At 42.3% G+C, this 26,790-nt stretch overlaps 1 protein-coding gene across 1 annotated transcript; it reads left to right on the top strand.

The window, feature by feature from the left end:
• Positions 1–587: 587 nt before the first annotated feature.
• Positions 588–26,790, top strand: LOC142738561 (all-trans-retinol dehydrogenase [NAD(+)] ADH4-like). Its single transcript, XM_075849767.1, has 9 exons — positions 588–666; positions 3,625–3,726; positions 4,393–4,534; positions 8,463–8,550; positions 20,605–20,836; positions 22,224–22,484; positions 23,101–23,236; positions 23,367–23,505; positions 26,549–26,790. The coding sequence occupies exons 1-9, from the start codon at positions 649–651 to the stop codon at positions 26,571–26,573; spliced, it is 1,143 nt and encodes a 380-aa protein (XP_075705882.1). The 5' UTR covers positions 588–648; the 3' UTR covers positions 26,574–26,790.

The following is a 26,790-nucleotide window of genomic DNA, read 5'->3' as shown; positions in this document are numbered from 1 at the left end:
ACCAACTAAGTAGGATATACCGTATTAACAGTCATGCATTCAGACATTTATGTGCAGTTGAATATGATAGAGAGGAGCCAACTGTAGTGTTTTTCAAAGGGAGCAAATTCAGAAATATGTTTGATCTCAACTATTTTATCAGTTCTTTGACCTCAAGAAAAATATATATCCATGTGTGAATGATATTTACAGTTCTTTCATAAACTTTACCCTTTTAGGATTCAGCGCCCTGCATTTACCAAGTCATCTGATCACATTTCTATTCGCTAGCTACTGCGCCACTATTTTACTGTAGAGATTAGCACATGAAATAGTAAGCAAACTATCCACCAGACTGTCCATGCACTATAATGTATATAAATCCATTCAACTACTATAGCATGGATGTATGCAGAAAGTGAATGAATATATAAGCTACAGATTGCATTATATAAACACAATAAAAGTAATTATATTCCCATGAATGGCATTGTTATCAGCACTGTATTATAGCAATATGAATGAGGAGGAGGTTAGGGGGGGGGGGATTGGGAGGGTTATGGGCTGGTAATACAGCAGGATATTTAACCCCCTATCCGGCAGCAGTCTGCTCTGTGTGCACCAGGAGAAAGCAGCTGTAAAACCTACAACACCTCAGAAGGACTCACCATGAGCACGGCTGGGCAAGTAAGTAAAGTCACTTGTTCTTGTGTTTAATACTTTACTGCTCTCACTTCTAAACTTCCACCTTCCAGTAACATAGTACTTTATGCATTGCACACTCATCATGCGGCACTTAATTCAACACCCAGACTGCTATTACATATATATATTGAAGAAAATCCCACAGCACTCCGTGTTAGCATGCTTGATAAAGGTCCTACTTAATAAACCACAATTTTTTTCACTAACACGGAGTGCTGTGGGATTTTCTTCAATATTGATCTATATCCCCTGGATCGGGATTACCTGCTTGCACCTGAGACCATCTTGGAATTGCAATGTGAGTGCTGCTGCTTTTCCATTGTGTATATATATATATATATATATATATATATATATATATATATATATATACATATGTGTGTAATTATTGGGCGAATGGCAAAGACCTTAGCTGGGCTTATCAGTTATAAATACAAAGTACAATACAGTTCAGAATACAAAGCAATTTCACGACTTTGACTGGTTCTTCTTTGCCAGTATAAAGCTGTTCATGAACATTAATCCTTTATTGTGTGCCCAAAGTACTGTACTGTAATATGTATAGAATGAAAGACAGAGATGTATATTCATGGAGTGTATGGTCTCAAACCACAGATACTGCATGATAATATTACATGACACTGATAAAACCAGACAGGTGGAAGGAGCTGTAGTAAAAAAAAAATTAGGAGGTGTGGCGGTGTGTAACAGGGGCGGACTACCTAATATGAAACCTGTGGCCAGCGGCCCAGTAGGTGTGGGGGGGCACTACCACCTTATAATCAGCTATTGGAAAGCAAGGGTTCCATATACTGTTCTTGCACGCGGGCCCTCACTGTCTGCGTCCGCCCCTGGTGTTTAATATTTGCCTTTGTCATTGGTTATCTTCCGTTCATCTTGAGTTATCAGCAGTCGACCAGTAAGTGCTTCCATTTACAAATATTCTTCTATAATAGAAGATGAAAATAAATGGGAGGGAGGAATGTAAGATACATGTGAGTAAATAAAATTAGTGCAAACCGACTCTATCACAGAAAAATGCTTAGTCCTGCTTTATTATATGTTTATTTAGAGCACTGGATACAGACGTACAAAATGTCAAAGACTTTTTACTATAAAAGGACAAGTTTTTAACTAAAAACTTTTTCCACATGGAAATTTTTCCAATCTCATGAGTATTCCCATCTCAGACATTTATAGCATATCCAGAGAATATGCCATAAATGTCTGATAGATGCGGATCCCTGCTCCATACCCTCTGGCCACCGTATCCAGGTCGAGACTCAGTGGCAAAGCGGATTACGGAAACAATCGAGCTCTAGGATGTACGCTGTTTCCACAACTCCCATAGAAGTGAATGAGAGTTACGGAAACAACATAGCTCGTGATAGGAGCCAGTCCCAGAGTTGGGACCTGCATCTAGTAGACATTTATGGCATATTCTGTGGATGGGCCTTAAATATCTGAGTTGGAAATACCCCTATACCCCATTGGTTTTATTTTGATAGACCAAGGGCATCATTGGTCTCGGCCCCCGGGCAATAAAGGACATGAGGCCGTTAAACCCAGTATAGCTATGATATAATTGGTTTAGGGCAGTGCTTCTCAAGTATGAGGTGGGCCTTGCTGGTGAGATGCCCCTAAGTTGTTGGTGAGGCACAACTTGGGAGGCAGTTTTGACAGAAGTGATCATATAAGCCTTACTCTGGCTGCAGCAATCTCTGGTTTAGCAACAGTATTGTCTTTTTTGGGCTTATTTTAATGTTGTCCTGTGTCAAGAGACAATTTTTTTTTATTTTGCAATGGACTTGGACCACAGGTGAGGCCCATGCATCACTATGTACTGGCTGGTGAGGCCTTAATAGATAAAAAGGTTAAATGCCCTGGTTTAGAGTAGAAAATAGTTTTTGAGCAGCATTTATCAATTTTTGTGCAGACCCTGACTAAAGCGGGGCACACTCTAGATGTTTCGGACTTCAGAAACAGCTTATTTAGCTGACAGAAGGAAAAATGTATCTACCGTGTTGAATTAGTTTGTTCGTTGTTGAAGGCAGCCCAGACCAGGCCACAGATCAAGTGATCGGTCATTTTAACTTATGACGTTGTTGTCCAAACTAAGCTTCACAGACAAAGTTGATCAGAAAGCGGCCGTCTGATGTATAGCTCGCATAAGGACCAGTCTGACCTCAAGCACTGTGTTAATGCCCAAATGGTCAGTCTGACTTTGGACTATTCTATTCTTTGAATAGCACATTTGTACGGGCTATACCGGAATTGTCAGTTTGCCCCTTATTTGCCATATAGTGGTTTGTTTTACTCCTGGTGAACATATGGATAGTGTTCCTCCAGAATGCCCGTAATGAACCCACCAATTATGAGCACAAACATTTAGTATCAGTTGAAGGGTCTGTGCGTCTATGGTCCTTTTCTACAACAGAACACACATAATTTAAAACACTTTATAACCTTAATATAACAAAACCATGTATTTTGTTCAGAGGAGAAGTAAAAACATTTGATATCTAACACAAATCTCATTTTTTACTGCAAAGGAAACCTTTGACTTCTGAAGTATAAAAAAGACAAATACCAGGCGTCCGAAGTATTTCAGTTACGCACGACCTTAACAACACCCACTATTAGAATGTGTGTGAAAGTGCCATCACTGATTATACAAATGCGCTCCTCTACTCTTGGCAAATAGAATGTTCATCCATTTAACGTTGTAAACATGAGTCTGTCCTCGATGAAACTCTAAATGTGGTTTGCTTGATGAAGTTTGAAGATTTCCATCCAGCCAGCAGCAATCTTAAAGGGGCTCCCCTCCCAGTGATATACAGTTCGTATATGTCTCTATTATAGGCTCTTTGTTGACCTCTGTTCCTGGACAGGTTTATAGCACTCTACTGCATTTATGTATTTAATTGGTACTCTTGGCAGGTTATCAAATGTAAGGCAGCAGTGGCATGGGAAGCTGGCAAGCCTTTCAGTGTGGAAGAAGTAGAAGTTGCTCCTCCAAGAGAACATGAAGTCAGGATAAAGGTATTTTTCTTCTTTTTAACTTTCCAATAGAATTTTCTAGGGCATGTTACAATATTTTACATATAGAATGTAATAAAATCATCATGCCCATTTGAATTACACTTTCTAAAAATAAGTTACCACAACTCTTTCAAACATGCAAGTAATTCCAGAACTCCATGGTTAAAATTATACAAAAATAAATATTTGCTAAATATCTATCTATCGATCTATCTATTTATCTAATATCTATCTATCTATCTATCTATCTATCTATCTATCTATCTATCTCATATCTATCTAATATCTATCTATCTATCTATCTATCTATCTATCTATCTATCTATCTATCTATCTATCTATCTATCTATCTATCTCATATCTATCTCTCTATCTATCTATCTATCTATCTAATATCTGTACTTACCCGACATTTTCATATATGAGTAAATTAACCCACTAAGCACGCTGCTCTTCTTTCGTGCAAATCACAAGTGGGGCAGCCATTGTTTCTCGCACCGCAGTCACAAATAAACAGACGTAACACATTCAAACCTGCACAGCAGTAACTGGGAAGACAGCAATCGCGTACGGAAATCGCTGATAATACATTGCAGCCAAAAGAAGTTTTAATATAACTGGAGTGCAGATAATTCTTGAATCACCCTCATATATTTTCATTTACAGATTGTTGCCACTGGAGTCTGTCGTACAGATGCTCATGCTGTGAGTAAACATTTTAAAGAAGGTCTATTTCCTGTCATCCTTGGTCATGAAGGAGCTGGAATTGTGGAAAGTGTTGGACCAGGTGTCACAAAGGTCAAACCAGGTATTAAATAATATCTGTTGTATAAACATTTTAATATCATAGCATACTCCAATATCAAATGTTAGGGCTCTTAGATGAAGAATACCACAAAATATACAGTACAACATTGCAATTGTGTAGAAAACATATGTACTATTTTCCATATATCGATTCATTTAATTATAGTTTTCAGTAAGTTTTTGTGTACTGTATTTTACTGCACTAATAATTTATATACAAATAAATACAGGTGGAGAACATGCCGAGATGGGCTTTCAATCTAAGAAAATAATATATCTAAACAACATTATATGATCTAAAAAATTCTATCTATACAAAACTCAACATATTCTGACAGCTTTATATAATTATTGCATGAATATCATACATAAATTTAGCGCTGCTTCTTATTATAAAATTAACGCTTCAAAATCTCAGATCCTTAATCTAGGGTTAAAAAATTCCATTAAACGTGAAATATCTAACACTTACAGCTTTACTTGGGTTAAAAACGCTCTCCCTTACTTGGGGATAAAACTCACTTTTCCCATTTCAAATTTATTCAATATGAATTATGGTGCTCTCTTAGATACTATTGGAGCAGATATTGAAAAATTAAATACTCAAGGTATCTCCTGGTTGGGCAGGATTTCTGCGTTTAAAATGGTTACACTGCCAAAAATCTTATATATATATTCAGAAACATTCCCATTTTCTTACCTATATCGTACCTAAATAAACTTCAATCTACTGTGCAAAAATACATTTGGGGTAAGCTGAAACCCAGCGTTAAATCCAATATTTTACACTTAACCAATCGTGAAGGGGGCCTAAACACTCCCTCAGTTCTCCATTATTATAGAGCAGTGATTCGAGACCAAATGAAATACCTCTGGTTGGAGGATAGAACAAAGCTATGGATGGATATTGAACTTTATTTTGTGGATAACCGCCTTCTAAAACACCATTTAACTGCATCCACAGCTTTTAAAACAAATTTCGATCCCCCTGTCTTAACTTTAAGAGCGATATCTCTAGTTTGTAAACTAGTCTCCAGGAGAGAGGACCTTTTCAAATTTGACCTATAATCAGAACCTCTAGAGGTCTTAGAACTGGCAATACCTGGGTTGCGTCTCCCCTTATGGAAGGAAAGGGGTATTATCAAAACGGGAATGCTCTGGCAAGATGACCATTTGGTGTCCTTTCAATTCCTCAATACAACTTATAGTATTCCACACATGGAATTCTTAAAATTTCTGCAAATCCGCCATTTATTACAAGGTTTTTCTCCTCCAACTCACCTATGCGTATCTAGTCTTTTCAATGCTTGGCTACAGTCTCCCCAACCTTATAAAAAGGGTATTTCGAGATGCTACCAGTTATTAAAACAGGAAAACATTGACCCACTTTCTCACCTAAAAGAAGTATGGGAACATGATCTAAATTTACAAATCTCAACAGACCAATGGGTATAGTTTTTCAACTCTGTCAACAAAACTTCAAAATGTCTTGCACATCTAGAGAACTCTAGGAAAATTTTTATCACTGGTATCTGACCCCGGTAAAACGTCAAAAGATATTTCCTAGGTTTTCCACCAATTGTTGGAAATGTAAGACCTCAGAGGGAACTTACCTTCATCTATGGTGGGATTGCCCTGTAGTCAAAGCGCTATGGACTAAGGTGTTTGATCTATTGTCAAGACTATGTAAGGTCCACTTCACACCAAACCCAGGCCTGGCATTACTAGGTTTAGGCCTAGAACAATTCCCTATTGATCATATCACAACCATATCACACTCTTTAATTGCCCAACATTGGAAGGGCGACTGTCAGCCAACATTGAAAATGATAATCAAAGGTATTAACGACAACTGTTGGCATGAACATACTTATGCTGGCGTTAACTGTAAATGTTCTATACTACTATCAAAATGGAAATTGTGGCTAGATTCTCCACACAACACTATTCCACCATCGTATTTCTAGAAAACCTGGTAATTCATATGGTTATATCCCCTTCTTCTCATGTCGTTCGCACACATAGGAGTCTACATTTGGTTGCATTTGTATCCTTATCAATCATTGACCATCATTGTATATGTATACACATAGTTTTTTTGTTTTCCTTTTTATGTAATGTATTATTTGAATGTTTCCAAATATACTTACCTTTCTTTGTATTTGATATACTTTTCAATAAAAACGTAATGGAAAAAAAATTAAATAATTATTGCACCATAGCATTGTATAAGAAAACCAACAGTATACAAATGTACAGTAGCTGTCTGAAGTGTCAGATCAACAATGTGTCTAGACTAAATGAGGTTATAGGAGCTGGTAAGTTAAAGTGTAGCTAAACGTTTGACAAACTTCTGACATGTCATAGCGACATGTCAGAAGTTTGGATTGGTGGGGGTCGGAGCACTGAGACCCCCACCAATCTCTAGAACGAAGCAACTGAAGTGCTCGTGTGAGCCGTCAGCCGCTTCGTGTCTGTTCATCTTTTTCCGGAAAGCCGATGTATCGGAGTACGGGCTCATAGACTTTCTATTGAGTCCGTACACGATACATTTATTTCCGGAAACAGCCGAATAGTCAAGAAGCGGCTGAGCGCTCACACAGGCACTTCAGCTGCTTAGTTCTAGAGATTGGTGGGGGTCACAGTGCTCGGACCCCCACCAATCCAAACTTCTGACATGTCACTATGACATGTCAGAAGTTTTGCAAACATTTAGCTACACTTTAATGTAGATTTAATGTAGATTGGTAAGGCGTAATGTACTAGTAGATTATTGAAACATTGATAATAAAGAATCAACAGTGTCGAATAGAATTCTGGAAATGACTTCCAGTTGGTAATTAGAAAATGTACCTTCCAATTACATGAAGATTTCCAAAAGTTTGAATTGTCATTTAATAGTCAAATTTGTCATTTTGGCAGTAACTTCACTATAAAAAGAGATTATTTGCAATATTAATATTTAAGCTGATTGCCATTACTGTAGGTGAGCGGTGATAGCGGTTCCTCATTATGCTGTTTGGCATCAGCTTTAAATTGAGGGACTAAAGGTGCCTTCACATGCTTTAAGGCTATTTTAACCCAGGGCGGATACGCTGCATAAAATCACCAGTGTATCCACTCTGGTCACCGCAGTGAATACCGGACGAAAAACCGCACCAAATTGTGGTGCAGTTTTTCGGCCGGAATGTCAGCTGTGGAAAACTGCACTGAAAAAAAATAATAATGGATACTTACTATAGCAACCCGTCCCTCTGACGTTCTGCAGCCCTGGGATGACATTTCATCCACTGACTGCTGCAGCAGTCACATGGGATGAAACGTCATACCAGGAGGCCGGCCTGGACAAAGAAACACAGAATTCTAGTTAAGCATAAGATTAATCGCTGCTTTTCCGCCGCAAAAAACGCAACATCTGCTATTTGTTGCGGGTTTTACCTTGAATTCTATGGGGAAAACCAGCAACAAATAAGCTGTGATTACGTAAATACAATTGACATGCTGCGGATTAAAAAAAACGCACCGCAGGTCAATTTCTAAACGCACCGCATGTCAATTTCTGAGTGTTTTTTCCACTCATCATTTACGCAGCGAATGGATGAGATTTGTTCAAATCTCATCCACTTTGCTGCTACTGTTTTATGTTGCGGATTTTATGCAATGAAATCCGGAAAACCTGCAGTATTTAAGCTACATGTAAACGGACCCTATGTATAGGAGACCACTTTCACAATCGCAGATCTTCAGATACAGTATGCTTGATCCACAACTCGCTGTGTAGAAGCACGCCCTCAATGGCAATGGTCTCTCAATTGATTAACCAATCCAGAATTTGGTGCCATGTTATGAGCATTGTCATGTAGGGCCATTTTGAGCATTTTTTACTATTTTATTTTACAAAGTCAGTTAACAAGCATTTTATTTTGTAGGTGACAAAGTCATTCCACTTTATATCCCACAATGTGGAGAATGCAAGTTTTGCCTGAACCCCAAAACAAACCTATGTGAGAAGATCAGGTAAGGTTAAACAAACAGCGAGCATAATGGGGGCAATTTATCAGGACTGGCGCGTCATACACCAGTCTTAATCTGGAAAGGTGGAGTAAGATGCGTGTAATTTTTTAGGAAGCGCAAGCCTCTTAATAAATTAGGCAAATCTCTGGCCAGCCGTGTGCCAGAAATTCAAATCTTCACCAGCTAGGAGCTAGAGTAGATTTGCCCTATAATATACGCTAGCTATCTTGGCGTAAATTATAGTAAATTTATCGGGCCGCAGAGGCCCTTCCACTGAGACCCGCCCAATTTTTTTAAAAGTGGCGGAGGTGGCGCAAAAATGGAAAACTCGCAAAATCTGTGACTTTGCTGCGCCAAAAAACTGTCGCAGAGGGCTTCATAAATTCCCTCTATTGTCTTGCAGCCATGCTATGTTTGAAGTTCACTTTTAAAGCTATTAAAATGTGTAATATACTCAATGATTCTAGTTGACAGTGCTGTTTTAACTTTGTACAAGACAAATTATGAAACACGTACAGTGACTGTATAATTCCCTAGAAGGTGAGGCTCTAACATAGCTTGAGAGTGACTATATTTCTAGTTAATGAAAAAGTCAGTATCCTTTTAACATAATGCTTTATGGCTGTTTGCACTTACTTTTCAGTTTAGTTTTACTCTGAAGCATAAGAATATGTAAAAGAGTATTCCAACCTCAGCAGATCATAGCTAAAATTGTCTTACCCGTAATTTTCCTTTCCTTGAATCCGAAGGCAACACAATACAAATGGGTTAGTCATGTCTCCTGGCTACTAGGACAGAAGAAAAAAACACATCAGTGGTTAATCAATTAATCAGTACACATAACCAGCTTAGCTAGGGTATATAGTAAGGGCTGAGCCACTAACCACTTGTGTAAATATGTAGCAATAAACTTAAGGGTAGGAATGATGTGCTGCCTTCAGATTCAAGGAAAGGAAAATTACAGGTAAGACAATTTTAGCTTTCCTTATCATCCCCAGCAGCACAATACAAATGGGATTTGAGAAGCATTACTAAGGGGGGGGGGGGATGAAACAACTGCTTCAAGCACATGTCTGCCAAAGGCTGCATCTCTGGAGGCAGGGATGTCCAGCCTATAGTGGTTTGCAAACGTTGATGAAGGGGCCCATGTTGCAGCTCTGCAAATCTGGTCAAAAGATACATAATTCCTATCTGCCCATGAGGTAGCGGTAGAACGAGTAGAGTGAGCACTGATGTTTGCTGGAAGCGGGCGACCTTCAGAGGAATAACATTGGGAAATAGTGTCCTTAATACATCTAGCCAGCGAGGATTTACTGGCCTTTTTGCCTCTATTTTTGCCTTGGAATTGAATAAATAACACATCGGAATCCCTGAATTCCTGTGTTCTTTCTAGGTAACTAGTAACAGCTCTCTTTACGACTAAAAGATGTAATCTTTCCTGCTCTTCACTTTGTGGATCTGGAAAAAAGGTGGGTAACTGAATTTCCTGATTAATGTTACTATCAGAAGAGACCATTGGTAAGAAGTTTGGCACAGTTTGGACAATGAGACAATGCGGTACAATTCTCAAATACGGTTCTCTACATGATAGGGCTTCAAGTTCTGCCACCCTCTTCGCTGAAGAGATGGCGACTAAAATTAAGATCTTCCAGGAGAGGAATTTTAAATAGACCTCGGGTAGAGGTTCAAAGGGTGGACCTGTAAGGTGGTTAAGGACCATAGATAAATCCCAGGAAGGGAAAGGAGTTCTAACTGGAGTCCCCAAATTATTAACTGCACGGAAAAATCTACGGACTAGGGATTGATTGGAGAACAGACCTTCAGATCAGTAAAATCACGGGAACAGAGATGGAGCCTATAGATCTTTGATGGCACAATTCATTAAAAACCTTCCAAATTCTGCCATAAGCTTTAATGGTTGAATGTCTCCTGGATGACAATAGGGTCTAGATGACCTCTTCTGACAGCCCTTTATCTGCTAGTAGTGATCTCTTAGTCTCCAGGCCGTAAGATGAAGGAACTTGATGTCTTGATGGTGAAATCTGTTCTGAGTGAGAAGGTCTTGTTGGACTGGTAGTCTCCAATATTCTCCCCTGGAAAGATCTAATAAGAGAGGGAACCAAGCCCTCCTGGGCCAAAAATGGGACTATTAGAATTGCTTCTATTTGTTCCTCCCAGATCTTTTTGAGGACTTTCGGAACCAGAGGAATGGGAGGAAAGGCATAAATGAGCTCTGCTTTCCAGGGGACTGAGAGGCCATCTACAAACATTGAAAAGTTCAGACGGTTCAGCGATGCAAACCTCGAAGTCTTCCTGTTGTTCCTCATGGCCAGTATGTCTATGGAGGGAATCCCCCACCGGGATACGATGCTGTGGTAAATCTCTTGATTTAGATTCCATTCTCCTGGGAGGAGTGAATTCCTGCTCAACCAGTCTGCTCCTTGGTTGAGGATGCCTCTGATATGTACGGCTGAGAGATCTGTCACATTTTTCTCTGCCCATGTCATGATGGCCCCCATTCCTTCAACAAAAGCTGACTCCTGGTCCTCCCCTTGCTTCTTTATGTAAAATACTGTGGAAGAGTTGTCAGACTGAACTAGAACAGCTTTCACTTTGAGGAGAGGTTGGAAATGATGAAGGGCTAATTTCACTGCCCTGAGCTCTCTCGAGTTGGATGGAAGTGCTCTCTCCATGGGAGACCAATTGTTCTGTATCCAAAGGAAACCGAAATGAGCTCCCCAGCCGAGCATTGAAGCATCTGTGGTTACCACTGACTGGACAAGGGGGACCAGAGATCTGCCTGAAGAGAGAATCTTCTTCTTGAGCCACCACCTCAAGTCTATTTTGGTTTGTGGAAGGATCTTTAGGGTATTGTCGAGAGCTTGATGATGTCTGTTCCATTGGGACAGAATATTGGACTGGAGACTTCTGAAGTGTATCCTGGCCCAGGGGACTGCTTCTTTGGACGACGTCAGGCGGCCCAGGACTCTCATTGCAGATCTCAGAGATATCCCCTGATGATGTAGAGGGAAGTTGACACCTCGTCTTATATTTAGGATTCTTTCTCTGATGGTAAAGGACCTTCTCTCTATCCGGAACCCTAGGTAAGTTAACCTTTGAGGAGGAAGAAGCTGAGATTTCTTTCTGTTGATCAGCAACCCGTGCTGACTTAGACATGAGAGAGTGGTGGCTAAATGGACCAAAAGAAGATGGGCGTTGGAGCTCTTAGTAGCCAATCGTCTAGGTATTGGACCCTGCATTCTGAGAGCTGCTGCTAGGACTATGACGATCTTGGTGAAGACCCTGGGAGCAGTTGAAATGCCGAATGGAAGACATTTGAGCTGTAGGTGAATTATGTCCTTGCCTCTTTTTACTGCTAGTCTCAGAAATTTCCTGTGGGTTGGACAAATAGGAATGTGTATGTAAAGGATCTGCCAGGCACAGCTTTGGGGTTAACTCCCAGAACTAATCAGTCAGCACCTGAGAATACATCCCTGAGACTGACTCCTGCTTCCACCATTCAGGCTGGCAGGCTTAGGAGTGGGAGAACCTATCGTAACCTGGCCAGACTCAGCTAGCTCCCGCCCTCGGTCTATTTAAGCCTGCACTTCCTGTCCCTCGGTGCTTGTGATTCTTTCCTTGTGGTTTCCTGGCCCAGCTACAGCTCCTGCTATTTTTGATCCTGCTCCATACAGACCCTGGCTTACCGACTACTCTTCTGCTTTTCGTTTTGTACCTCGCACACTCCTGGCTTGACTCGGCTCGTTCACCACTCTGGTTGCTCACGGTGTTGCCGTGGGCAACGGCCCCTTTTTCTTGCTTGTGTTCCTTTGTATGTTTGTCGTGTTTGTCGTGCACTTACTGAGCGCAGGGACCGCCGCCCAGTTGTACCCCGTCGCCTAGGGCGGGTCGTTGCAAGTAGGCAGGGACAGAGTGGCGGGTAGATTAGGGCTCACTTGTCCGTCTCCCTACCCCCTGCGGTTACATAAGCACAAGCCCATACCTAGTCTACCCCTGGTCCCTGACACCACTATGGATCCCCGTGAGACCCTGGCTCAGCAAATGCAGGGTCTCTCCCTACAGGTCCAGGCCCTGGCTCAGAGGGTCAACCAGCCCGATGCTACCCTGGTAGTTCCCCTCACCGCACCTCTTGAACCCCACCTCAAGTTGCCCGACCGGTTCTCAGGGGACCGGAGGGCTTTTCTCTCCTTTCGGGAGAGTTGTAGGCTTTACTTTCGTTTAAAGCCTCATTCCTCAGGTTCTGAGAGCCAGCGGGTGGGTATAATTATGTCCCGGCTCCAGGAAGGGCCCCAAGAGTGGGCCTTCTCCTTGGCTCCTGACGCCCCTGAACTTTCCTCCGTTGATTGTTTCTTTTCTGCTCTCGGACTTATTTATGACGAGACTGACAGGACTGCCTTTGCCGAGAGTCAGCTGGTGACCTTACGTCAGGGTAAGAGACCTGTTGAGGAGTATTGCTCTGACTTTCGGAAGTGGTGCGTAGCTTCTCGGTGGAATGACCCTGCCTTAAGGTGTCAGTTTAGGTTGGGTCTGTCGAATACCCTGAAAGACCTGCTAGTTAGCTATCCCTCTTCTGACTCCCTAGACCAGGTTATGGCTTTAGCGGTACGACTTGACCGACGTCTCAGGGAACGACAACGTGAACGTTTATGTGTTTTCTCCTGCGACTCCCCCATGATGCCTCACGAAGCTCCGTTGCTTCGTTCCTCCCCGAAAGATTCAGAGATACCTATGCAACTCGGGGCCTCCGTGTCCCCCCAACAACGTAGAGAATTCCGCAGGAAGAATGGTCTCTGCTTCTACTGTGGGGACGACAAGCATCAAGTGAACAACTGTCCTAAGCGAAAGATTGCAGCCAGAGAACTTCCGCGTCTAAGTGATCATCGGGGAGGTCACTTGGGCGCACAGGTATTTCCCGTAAATATGAAACGTACTAAGATCTTGCTTCCCTTTCAGGTCTCTTTTGGTGGTAGGTCTGCTACCGGCAGTGCCTTCGTGGATTCAGGGTCCTCTACTAATATCATGTCTGTGGAATTTGCTATGTCCCTTGCTATGCCTCTGATTGATTTGCCTAAACCTGTCCCGGTAGTGGGTATCGACTCCACTCCTCTTCCTAATGGTTATTTTACACAGCATACCCCTGTTTTTGAACTCCTTGTTGGCTCCATGCATTTGGAGCAATGCTCTGTACTGTTGATGCAGGGATTATCGTACGATTTGGTTCTAGGTCTTCCCGGGTTGCAGTTGCATAATCCCACGTTTGACTGGAATACTGGGGAGCTAACCAAATGGGGTAATGAATGTTGTACGTCATGTTTTTCTGTTAATTCTATTTCTCCCCCTAAGGAGGCGAATACGCTACCCGAGTTTGTTCAGGACTTCGCTGATGTTTTCTCTAGGGAGGCCTCCGAAGTGTTACCTCCTCATAGAGAATACGATTGCGCTATCGAATTGGTACCAAGAGCTAAGCTTCCTAAGGGTAGGATATTTAATCTTTCTTGTCCCAAACGTGAAGCTATGAGAGTGTATATCCAGGAATCCCTGGCCAAGGGTTAAATTCGTCCCTCTTCTTCTCCGGTAGGTGCTGGCTTCTTCTTCGTGGGGAAGAAGGATGGTGGTTTTAGGCCATGCATTGACTACCGTAGCCTGAATAAGGTCACGGTAAGGAACCAGTATCCCCTTCCTTTGATTCCTGATCTCTTTAATCAGGTTCAGGGGGCCCAATGGTTTTCTAAATTGGATCTACGGGGGGCGTATAACCTTATTCGCATCAAAAAGGGGGATGAGTGGAAGACTGCGTTTAACACGCCCGAAGGCCATTTCGAATACCTCGTCATGCCCTTTGGGTTGTGTAATGCCCCTGCGGTCTTCTAGAATTTCATAAATGAGATTTTGAGAAATTACCTGGGGGTTTTTCTGGTAGTGTACCTTGATGACATACTGGTGTTTTCCAAGGACTGGTCCTCCCACATTGAGCATGTCAGGAAGGTGCTCCAGGTCCTTCGGGAAAACAAACTGTTTGCCAAAACCGAAAAATGTGTGTTTGGGGTATAGGAGATTCAATTTTTGGGTCAAATCCTCACTCCTCATGAATTCCGCATGGACCCCGCCAAGGTTCAGGCTGTGGCGGAATGGGTCCAACCTGCCTCCCTGAAGGCGTTACAGTGTTTTTTGGGGTTCGCTAATTATTACAGGAGATTTATTGCTAACTTCTCGGTCATCGCTAAGCCCCTTACGGACCTCACTCACAAAGGTGCTGATCTCCTCCACTGGCCTCCTGAGGCTGTCCAGGCTTTTGAGGTCCTTAAGAAGTGCTTTGTCTCGGCCCCGGTGCTGGTTCAGCCCAACCAAATGGAGCCATTTATCGTGGAAGTTGACGCATCTGAGGTGGGAGTGGGGGCTGTCTTGTCCCAGGGTACCAGGTCCCTCACCCATCTCCGCCCTTGTGCCTACTTCTCCAGGAAGTTTTCGCCAACTGAAAGTAACTATGATATTGGCAACCGCGAACTCTTAGCCATTAAATGGGCATTTGAAGAGTGGCGCCACTTCCTGGAGGGGGCTAGGCACCAGGTAACGGTCCTTACCGACCACAAGAATCTGGTTTTCCTAGAATCTGCCCGGAGGCTAAACCCGAGACAAGCTCGATGGGCGTTATTTTTTACCAGATTAAATTTTTTGGTTACCTATAGGGCTGGGTCTAAAAATATTAAGGCTGATGCACTGTCGCGTAGCTTCATGGCCAGCCCTCCTTCGGAGGAAGATCCTGCTTGTATTTTGCCTCCAGGTATAATCATTTCCTCGATCGATTCTGATTTAGTCTCTGATATTGCTGCTGATCAAGGTGCAGCTCCCGGGAACCTTCCTGAGAACAAGCTGTTTGTTCCCCTGCAATTCCGGCTAAGGGTACTTAGGGAAAATCATGACTCCGCACTATCTGGCCATCCAGGCATCCTGGGTACCAAACACCTCATTACCAGAAATTATTGGTGGCCTGGGTTGCCTAAAGACGTTAAGGCCTACGTCGCCGCTTGTGAGGTTTGTGCTAGGTCGAAGACTCCCAGGTCCCGACCAACGGGCTTACTGCGTTCGTTGCCCATTCCCCAGAGACCTTGGACACATATCTCCATGGATTTTATCACCGATTTGCCTCCATCCCAAGGCAAGTCGGTGGTGTGGGTGGTGGTGGACCGCTTCAGTAAGATGTGCCACTTTGTGCCCCTCAAGAAACTACCCAACGCCAAAACGTTGGCTACCTTGTTTGTCAAACACATCCTGCGTCTCCATGGGGTCCCTGTAAATATTGTTTCGGACAGAGGGGTACAATTTGTTTCATTGTTTTGGAGAGCCTTCTGTATGAAGTTGGGGATTGATCTGTCCTTCTCCTCTGCCTTCCATCCTGAAACCAATGGCCAAACGGAGAGGACTAATCAATCTCTAGAACAATACTTAAGGTGTTTTGTCTCTGACTGTCAATTTGATTGGGTCTCTTTCATTCCCCTCGCCGAATTTTCCCTTAATAACCGGGTCAGTAACTCGTCAGGGGTCTCTCCTTTTTTTTGTAATTTTGGGTTTAATCCACGGTTCTCCTCCGTTTCACCTGGTAGTTCCAACAATCCCGAGGTAGAGGTCGTTCATCGGGAACTGTGCACAGTCTGGGCCCAGGTTCAGAAAAACCTAGAGGTGTCCCAGAGCGTACAAAAAACTCAGGCTGATAAAAAACGTTCTGCTAACCCCCTGTTTATGGTCGGGGATCTTTTGTGGTTGTCGTCTAGGAACTTGCGTCTCAAGGTTCCGTCCAAGAAGTTTGCTCCCCGGTTCATTGGGCCGTATAAGGTCATTGAGGTCCTCAATCCTGTCTCCTTCCGGCTGGAGTTACCCCCGTCTTTTCGGATACACGACGTGTTTCATGCCTCCCTCTTCAAACGCTGCTCCCCGTCCTTGGCTCCCTCGAGGAGACCTCCTGTTCCCATCCTCACCCCTGAGGGGGTGGAATTCGAGGTGGCCAGGATTGTGGACAGCAAGATGGTCCAAGGCTCCCTCCAGTACCTGGTCCATTGGAGAGGATACGGGCCCGAGGAGAGGACTTGGGTACCCGCCCGGGATGTTCACGCTGGGGTATTGGTCAGGAGGTTCCACCTGCGTTTCCCCAGTAAGCCAGGTCCACTTAGAAAGGGTCCGGTGGCCCCTCATAAAAGGGGGGGTACTGTAAAGGATCTGCCAGGCACAGCTTCGGGGTTAACTCCCAGAACTAATCAGTCAGCACCTGAGAATACATCCCTGAGACTGACTCCTGCTTCCACCATTCAGGCTGGCAGGCTTAGGAGTGGGAGAACCTATCGTAACCTGGCCAGACTCAGCTAGCTCCCGCCCTCGGTCTATTTAAGCCTGCACTTCCTGTCCCTCGGTGCTTGTGATTCTTTCCTTGTGGTTTCCTGGCCCAGCTACAGCTCCTGCTATTTTTGATCCTGCTCCATACAGACCCTGGCTTACCGACTACTCTTCTGCTTTTCGTTTTGTACCTCGCACACTCCTGGCTTGACTCGGCTCGTTCACCACTCTGGTTGCTCACGGTGTTGCCGTGGGCAACGGCCCCTTTTTCTTGCTTGTGTTCCTTTGTATGTTTGTCGTGTTTGTCGTGCACTTACTGAGCGCAGGGACCGCCGCCCAGTTGTACCCCGTCGCCTAGGGCGGGTCGTTGCAAGTAGGCAGGGACAGAGTGGCGGGTAGATTAGGGCTCACTTGTCCGTCTCCCTACCCCCTGCGGTTACAGTGTAGGTATGCATCCTTGAGGTCGATTGATGCTAGAAAGTCCCCTTGCTGTAAAATATTGATGACTGACTTTATGGAGTCCATCTTGAATTTTCTCTTTAGAAGAAATTTGTTTAGATAGGTAAGGTCTATGAGAAGCCTCCACTGATGATCTGGCTTTGGAACAGTAAACACCATTGAATATACCCCCATGCCTCTTTGATTAATAGGAACCTCTTCTAGAGCTCCTTTCACGATGAATTCCTGCAAAAGGTGGAGAACCGTTAGATATTTTGGAGAATTCAGTAGAAACCTGTCTGGAGGAGGGGAGATTAATTCCAGAGAATATCCTCGTTGGACACAGGAAACTACCCGTCTGAAGTAGTTTTTTCCCAGACTCTGGAGAATCTTAAAAGCCTGGCGCCGACTTGAGAAGGTTGAATTATGGTGTCATAATTGAGGATTTTTGGAGGAATCTATATCCTGGTTTATATTGGAATCTTCTTTGCCTGCCAAAGGGTTTATAGTTCCTTCTGAACTTAGTGGAAGATTTCCTTTGGGGGTGAAAATTACGCTGTTTGGTTCTCTTAACTTGAGGAAAAAAAGACACAAAATTGTATTTAGTTGCGGCTCAAACAATCCATCAGGTTGAAATGGGAGAGAGCAAAAATTATTTTTGGACGGTATGTCCCCCGACCATTATGTCAGTTAGAGTGCTCTCCTAGTCGCGTTGGTGAGTGCTAGGTTTTTAGATGCCAATTTAAGGGTATCAATTGGGAAATCACATAAGAAATCAGAGGTTAACTTCATCTCAGGAACTGTCAAATTTCGTCCCTAGGGACCCCTTCTTTGAGGTCTTTCGTAAGTTGGCTAAGTAGAACGCGTAAGGTTCTAGCAACTGAGACCGAAGCCAGGGAGGCTTTACAGACTGAGGAGGAGGCTATATAAGACTTTTTAAGGAGAGCATCTGCTTTCCGATCCATTTGATCCTTCAAAAGTAATGACTGATCAGAAGGAAAAATAGATCTCATTGATAAGTGGGCAATCGCTAAATCCACTTTAGGAGGATCCTGCCATTCCTCAGATATACTTGGGTCTAATAAATAGACAGATTTAAACCTAGCCCTTGGATCTGCACTTTTCTCTGGTTTCTTCCAGTCTGATTTTACGAGATCATCAAGAATGGGATGGTGAGGGAGTACCCGTGCTTTCTTTTTGGGAAAATAGAAGAGCCTCTCCTTCTTTGAACTGAACTCATCTGAGATCATCCGTTTCTACGGTCTTTTTCACCAACTTTACTAGAGAACTAACCCTATCTTTATGAAAAAGATGGCAGTCTTCTCCTGAGGAGTTATCTGAGTCTTCAGATAATAATTCTCCCTGAGACCGTGGGGCAGATGGTCCAAGAGACTCTTCTGAAGAGGAAATTCTCCTTGTTACTCTCTGAGAACCTCCATTTTTATGTGAAGAAGTTACTTCCTGGAAGTCTTGAGATAAATTGGTTTTAAACCATGAAAAAAATACATAAGTGGTTAGTGGCTCAGCCCTTCCTATATACCCTAGCTATGCTGGTTAAGTGTACTGAATAATTGATTAACCACTCGTGTTTTTTTCTTCTCTCCTAGTAGCCAGGAGTCATGACTAACCTCATTTATATTGTGCTGCCGAGGATGATAAGGAAATTCTGAATGGGAACACTAATATTTTTGTAAATAAAAGATTCAGAGTAGTACCCTCACTAAATTCTTATTATAGTTTCTGGATATTTCCAAGGGCTAAAACCTTTTCTGGTGGGGTCAGAGATTTTTTCACAAGTCCAATGCTCAATCTTTTTGCCGTAGTAAGTCTTTATTCAATATGTTCATGTGCGGAGTACTCTATAAATCCAGTACTCGTGTGGATAAGATTCTTTCCTTGCAGCCGTCACACTTTAGATGTAATGTAGTAGACTAGCTGCTTCGGAAGCTGCTGCATTCTTGCTGGCCGCCACTGATTCTCCCACTCATGTCTGTGAGTGGGAGTGCGCCCACAGCCAAAAAGGGAGAAGGAAGATGATGTGTGATTTGGGCACTCACTAACTGTCTGTAGGTTAGTAAGAAGTGAGTGGAGTAACATGACTGCAGTATCAGACTACACACTGGCTGTTTGTAGGTCGGCAAGAGGAGGGGTCATAGGGAGTGGTGTAAGACATGACTGCAGGATCCGACTACATATAGGTTTGTTTTCTTTAGACTGTTACCACAGAGACACATAAGTCTGCATTTGAGCTGTAACCGCAAAACATTTTAATTTAGACTATTTTCTTTTTTATTTTAGATGCATTAAAGAGGCTCTGTAACCAGATTTTCAAACCCCTATCTCGTATTGCAGCAGATCGGCGCTGCAATGTAGATAACAATAACGTTGTTTTTTTTAAAAAAAACTAGCATTTTTGGCCAAGTTATGACCATTTTTATATTTATGCAAATGAGCCTTTCTTAAGTACAACTGGGCGTGTTTAAAATTAAGTACAAGTGGGCGTGTATTGTGTGTGTACATCTGGGCGTTTTTACTTCTTTTACTAGCTGGGCGTTGTGACTAGAAATGTATGATGCTGACGAATCAGCATCATCCACTTCTCTTCGTTACCACCCAGCTTCTGGCAGTGCACAGACACACAGCGTGTTCTCGAGAGATCACGCTGTGACGTCACTTCCTGCCCCAGGTCCTGCATCGTGTCGGACGAGCGAGGACACATCGGCACCAGGCGACAGAGGCTACATCGACTTACCTGCAAACGCCGATGCTGCTGCAGAATCAACTGTAGCCTCTGTCGCCTGGTGCCGATGTGTCCTCGCTCGTCCGACACGATGCAGGACCTGGGGCAGGAAGTGACGTCACAGCGTGATCTCTCGAGAACACGCTGTGTGTCTGTGCACTGCCAGAAGCTGGGTGGTAACGAAGAGAAGTGGATGATGCTGATTCGTCAGCATCATACACTTCTATTCACAACGCCCAGCTAGTAAAACAAGTAAAAACGCCCAGATGTACACACACAATACACGCCCACTTGTACTTAACTTTAAACACGCCCAGTTGTACTTAAGAAAGGCTCATTTGCATAAATATAAAAATGCTCATAACTTGGCCAAAAATGCTCGTTTTTGAAAAAAAAAACGTTACTGTAATCTACATTGCAGCGCCGATCTGCTGCAATACGAGATAGGAGTTTGAAAATCTGGTGACAGAGCCTCTTTAAATGCATAAAATGTAACATGTATAATATACTATATTTTCTTTTAATCCATTTAGCAAAATTAAAACCGCAATTTCTGATCAAGATCTGATGGCAGATAACACAAGCCGGTTTAGTTGCAAGGGGAAGCAACTATACCACTTTATGGGCACCAGCACCTTTTCTCAATATACTGTCTGTGCTGAAACATCAGTTGCTAAAATTGATGATGCTGCCCCTCTGGATAAAGTTTGTCTGATTGGCTGTGGTTTCTCCACCGGGTATGGTGCTGCTATCAATACTGCTAAGGTAACATACTAACATGGTGTACATTATGTCTATACCTCCCAAATTTGAATCACAAAGGAATAATGCAACTAATGGAACTCGAAAATGCACGCCAATACCATTGTGTTAATCTTATCCAATACGTGTTTAGGCAAACCCAGAGTGGTAATGTTTTGGACAAATATCACACGCATTACATTGCAATGTAATAAAACAATCACCATTCTCTGAAAGATGTCTATTGAAAAGCAGTAATACATAGTTTTGATTTTGATTTATTTTTAAAAACTTCCCTGGGGCGGTCATATTGTTGGTCAACAACTCCTGGGGAGGGTAATAATGGTCTTGAATTTCCTCCATTTGTACACAATCTGTCTGACTGTGGATTGGTGGAGTCCAAACTCTTTAGAGATGGATTTGTAACCTTTTCCAGCCTGATGAGCATCCACAACTCTTCTTTTGAGGTCCTCAGAAATCTCCATTGTTCGTGCCATGATACACTTCTGAAAACGTGTTGTAAAGATCAGACTTTGAATTCGTTTTTTTTAAAAAGAACAGGTCGCCCATTCACACCTGACTGTCATCCCAACTTGCTTGAAAACACCTGACTCTAGGGTTCACATACTTTTGCGACTCACAGATATGTTCTATTGGATCATTTTCCTCAATAAATAAATGACGAAGTCTAATAATTTTGACACACTTGTTTAATTTGGTTCTCTTTATCCACTTTTAGGATGTGTGTGAATTCAGAAGGGTTCACAAACTTTCAAGCATCACTGTACATATTTCCTTCCTTTATTGTCTGTATAGTCAGTATAGCAGGGTGTGTGCACTGTATGGCAGATTAAATAATTAGGAGTCAACAGATATAGAAATGTGATAGATTATTAGAGTCTTCAGGAAGTGATAGAGTAAAGCCAGACCACAAAGACCAGGGAGTGACAGAGTGGAAGGGGAGCTGTATACAGAGCCTTATCTATGTCTGTATAGTGTGTAGTGTTGCTATACTGCCTTATCTAGTCCTTCAGCAGTACAATAGATCTATCATTAAATCCTCTGCCTGCTAATAATGAGATGATTCTGCTCATTCTCTCCCAATCTATACAGCAATGCTGAAAAGTGAACGGCAGAAAACAGAAAGTGTCAGTCTATTATACCTGCTCTAGTGGCCGGTGTGATAGTTAAAAAATGTGTCAAAAGTAATCCAGCCCACAGTTTACTGGATACAGGGGATGCATAGTTAAGTCAGTGTTATAAGAACCCCATACAAGTACACATTTTCTCAATAGCAATTTTCCATTTGAGCCTGTAACTACACTTTCGGCAGAGGTCCGGGTGCTGAGCAACAAAGCATATATGTGGAGTTCACCTTTCATATTTTGAACTATATATTTTTTACCTGCAGGTTGAAGCTGGGTCCACGTGTGCTGTGTTTGGTTTAGGAGGAGTGGGCCTTTCAGCCGTCATGGGATGCAAAGCAGCTGGTGCCACTAGAATCATTGGCATTGACATCAACAAAGACAAATTCCCCAAAGCTATTGAACTGGGAGCCACTGAATGCATCAGTCCCAAGGACTATGATAAACCCATCCAACAAGTCATAGCTGAAATGACCAATGGTGGTGTGGACTTCTCTATTGAATGTATTGGAATTATTGAGGTCATGGTAGGTAGTTTTATAAATGTATTGCTACATATATAACAATATTTCAAAAAGATTGGAGAATAATATGAATTTAGTATCTTAACATTATATTACAGGGGGCAAAGGGCTCACAAGTCAATTGTATTAGCTATAAGCTGCTAGTATGAAAACATTAGACATTGTGGGAAGTCATAGTCTTAAGGCCTGTTCACATCAGCGTTCAGGTTCCGTTCATCTATTTCCGTCAAACTTTCCATCAGAGGAACAGATGAACGGAAACGATTGCTTATGTTTACATTAACATTGATTTCAATGGTAGTGCTTCCGTTTCAGTTTGTTTCTGTTCCGTAATGTTTCAGTCGACTACGCTATTGTTTCTATGGAAAAAACTGAAACGTTACCGATTTGAGACAAAATAAAACAAACTGAATAGGAAGCATTACCATTGAAATCAATGGTAATGCAAACAGAAGTGATAGTTTCCGTTTGGCTTTCTGTTCAACGGTTCCTCTGATGGAGAGGTTGAACGGAACCGATGAACAGTACCCGAACGCTGCTGTGTACAGGCCTTTATTTGTAATTGCTAAGCGCATCACACATCCATTTTGTTCAGCAAAATATTTTATTTTCATTATAGAAAGCTGCTCTGGAGTGCACCACAGTCGGCTGGGGTACTTGTGCAATTGTTGGAGTGTCTCTGGCAGAAGAGGGAGTGCCAGTTGCTCCATTCCAGTTGATAATGGGTCGCACTCTTAAAGCCACATTCTTTGGAGGTAAGTTTGGAATATGTTAATACTTTCATTGTCATTTACACATATGTTCCTCAAACCATGGAACAGTACTATAGCAGATATACATATCAAATGTTTCTAGTTATATATATATATATGATTTTTACAACAGGCTGGAAGAGTGTGGACAATGTGCCAAAGCTGGTATCTGAATATTTGTCCAAGAAATTTGACCTTGATTCACTGGTGACCTTCACTTTGCCATTTGATGAAATTAATAAGGCTTTTGACCTCATGCATCAAGGGAAGAGGTTGGTGTACTCTCGTTTTCACTGACAAATAAATAGTAATGCAAAGAGTAATAAATGAAAAGCACCTACATAGAGATAACGCTGGTTATCTCAGTCCTTAGGCTTTATGAACATATTACATATCTGTGTTGTATAGAAATCTATGGGCCGGTATACTGTACCCCTAATATTATGTGGAGGCTGACAGAGTTGTTTTTTTCCACATTAATTAGTCAAATTAATTAGAAATGGCATGTTCCATCGCATTCCGTAATACGCAGATGTCTACTATTGGAAGCGTTGCTTCTAAGAAAGTATACAGTGCGGCACAAAGGCACCATATGGACCCCATGTACACGAGGCCTTTTCTATTAATCTGATACAGCCTTTTTGAATCACTCATTTGATATATTGGCAGTTACTTAGAAGGTAACCCAAACGGCCATTAATTTGGGTTCTACACTATATTATTTTATCGAGTACCCTCTTGTGACTTTTAGTATTGTTTAGAACACTTTACTACCTATCTAGAGGTAATTGTGGCTTATATACTGGGTGAGTCAACAGCGCGGTCTAATACAGTACATGTTGGTAATGATAAAATTAATTTTAGATTAAATGCCTTTCAGAAGTTTGGGTGGTTCCATACTTTTGACTCACATCATATTGTATATTCTTAGAGGTTCCATGACACAGACTAAAAAAACTTGCTAGAATTGCTAGAATTTCTGAATGTATTTATCAAATTGATAGGAAACATTTATCCCAGTTATGGATAATCTTGTATCAGGTATATAACTGATGTGCATGTGCAAAGTATTATTTGGGGTAAGAATTCCATATGGATAAGGTCCCAAATGTGCAAACAGTATAAGGCCTCATGCACACGACCGTAGCCATGTGCACGGCCGTGATTTTCGGGGGCGGAGTGTCACGCGCAAGCCGCCCGCAAATCGTGGGCCGTGCACATGGCCGCGGCCATTATTTGCTATGAGCCCGGACCGCAGAACACAGTCGTAATAAGACATGTCCGTTCTTTCTGCGGTCCAGGCTCCTGGGCCATGCAGGAATGAATGGGGCCGCAATTCTCCGGTAGATTTTCGTGCATGGGGCCTAAATGTTAATGTGACTATATTGCAGATTATCACCATCATCACCATCTTTCTATAGTTTTATACAGATTTATAAAATGATTCTATTTCTTAGGCCCTGTTCACACGGTGTGTATTGGCATGTTTTCTGCGCTGAAATATGCATCAGAGAACATTTGATTGAGCTTCCCATTGAAATCAATAAGAAATCACGCCATTAATACATACAACGCACTTTTTTAAGCAAGCGTATTTAAATTACACATTGTGTAAAAAAAAAAGCATCATGTCATTTCTTGGTGCCAAAAACACGCCAAGTGATCTCATTGTCAATGGGAGTACTAATTATGCCCCAAAAAATGCACAAAAAGTGCCCACAAAATGCGTAAGTAAATACGCTAAAAACACATATATTTAAAAAAAAAAAAAAACGCTTTTCAATGATGCTAGCGTATTTGACACATTTTACCTTCACGTTTGCGTATGGGAAAGTGCCCGGGCCATTGAAAAATATAGAACATGTCCTATTTCAGGCCGTAATTACGACACGGGCAGGCCCATAGAAGTCTATGGGACTCCCGTAATTACGGATGGCTACGTACGTGTGTGCACCCGTAATTACGAGAGCGTTGCTAGGAGACAATTTTTGAATAAAGAGAAGCAGAGAAAATGGCGTCTGAGCGATCATGTGACCATTTTAAGGGGTTTGGACATGATTGTGACATCATTTCCAGCCCCCCCTTTTTTATGGGTCCGTAAATACGGGTGGAATACGGGTTAAAAACGTGTGACAAAGGACCCGTATTTATGGCCAGTATTTACAGGAGGGAAAAAATACGGTTGTGTGCATGGGGGCCTTAAACCTATAAAAAAAATCAGAAGTGGCCTGATAGATGGCTGATAGAAGGTATTGTGTTAGTCGATGTCATACCCTAAAAAGAGTCTAAGAAAAACCCTTGACTTTAGCTAAGGGCCCGTTCACAGCATTGCTTTCCGTTGAGGGGTTCTGTCGGGGGAACCCCTCAACGGAATGGCAAAGGAAACCTTAGCTTCCGTTTGCATCACCATTGATCTCAATGGTGACGGATACTTTGCTAATGGTTTACATTTGTCACCTTTGTGAAAGCTTTCCGTTTTTTTAACGGAATCAATAGCGGAGTCGATGACAACGATGACAAATGGAACCCTTTCACAATAGTGACAAACTGAAACTATTAGCAAAGTATCCGTCACCATTGAGATCAATGGTGATGCAAACGGAAGCTAAGGTTTCCGTTTTCCTTTCCGCTGAGGGGTTCCCCCGACGGAAAGCTCAGACAGAACCCCTTAATGGAAAGCAACGCTGATGTGGACACAGCCTAACTTGTCTTCTTGCTAGTTTCTTTTTAAGAAGAATCTGTAGATGAGAAAGAGTTTATGTGAAAGTCGATACAAATTATAAAAGTAACTAAACTTTCTTCTTTTAACCCCAGGACCAAAAGGATATGGTACTAAAAATAAAGGAGTAAGGTCCGTGATTACGGGCACGGATGGCCGTGGGCAGTCACCCGCATTTGCTAGCCGTGCTTTCATTGTAAAGTATAGGAGCACGGTCAACAAAATAAAAAAATAGGATATGTCCTATTTTTTGCGGATGCTTACTACGGCCTGGACACCTTCCCGTAAATATACGGGAAGGTATCCATGGGCAATAGAAATTAATGGATCGTACTTTGATCCGCACATATGGATACGTAATTGCGGGTTAAAATTATGGTCGTGTGCATGGGGCCTAATGTAGCTACTTGGAGCTAGGGCAAGAGCTCTTGCAGACACATTCACCATTTAAAATAAACCAACAACAATTGTATTCTGCAATAACTACATTAGTAGGAAGAGAGTAGGACATGTAGTAGTGCAGGGACACATTAGGCAAGCAATGGAAATACAGCAAGTAATCATATACATTCCTTCTATTTCTCTCTTTTTACCAGCATCCGAACAGTCCTGGTATTTTAAAATAAATATTCTGGGAGCCATTGAAAACGACTTCTACTTGTTATACAGGTTGTTCACGTCAGCTGGAGCTCCAATGACTGTGTATTATGATATACACAACATATATTGTGTGATCACCGTGAGGTTGCTGCAATGAAGATTTGGGGTATAATCTAAAACAGGTCTGCTATTCTGCTATAATCGTTCTGCATGATTTGTAATGGCACTGTTGAATAAA

This window comes from Rhinoderma darwinii, chromosome 1 (genome assembly GCF_050947455.1).
Source record: "Rhinoderma darwinii isolate aRhiDar2 chromosome 1, aRhiDar2.hap1, whole genome shotgun sequence".
In the NCBI taxonomy this organism is placed as follows: Eukaryota; Metazoa; Chordata; class Amphibia; order Anura; family Rhinodermatidae; genus Rhinoderma; species Rhinoderma darwinii.
The sequence above is the reverse complement of the archived record's forward strand: the minus strand, read 5'-3'. Positions and strand labels throughout refer to the sequence as shown.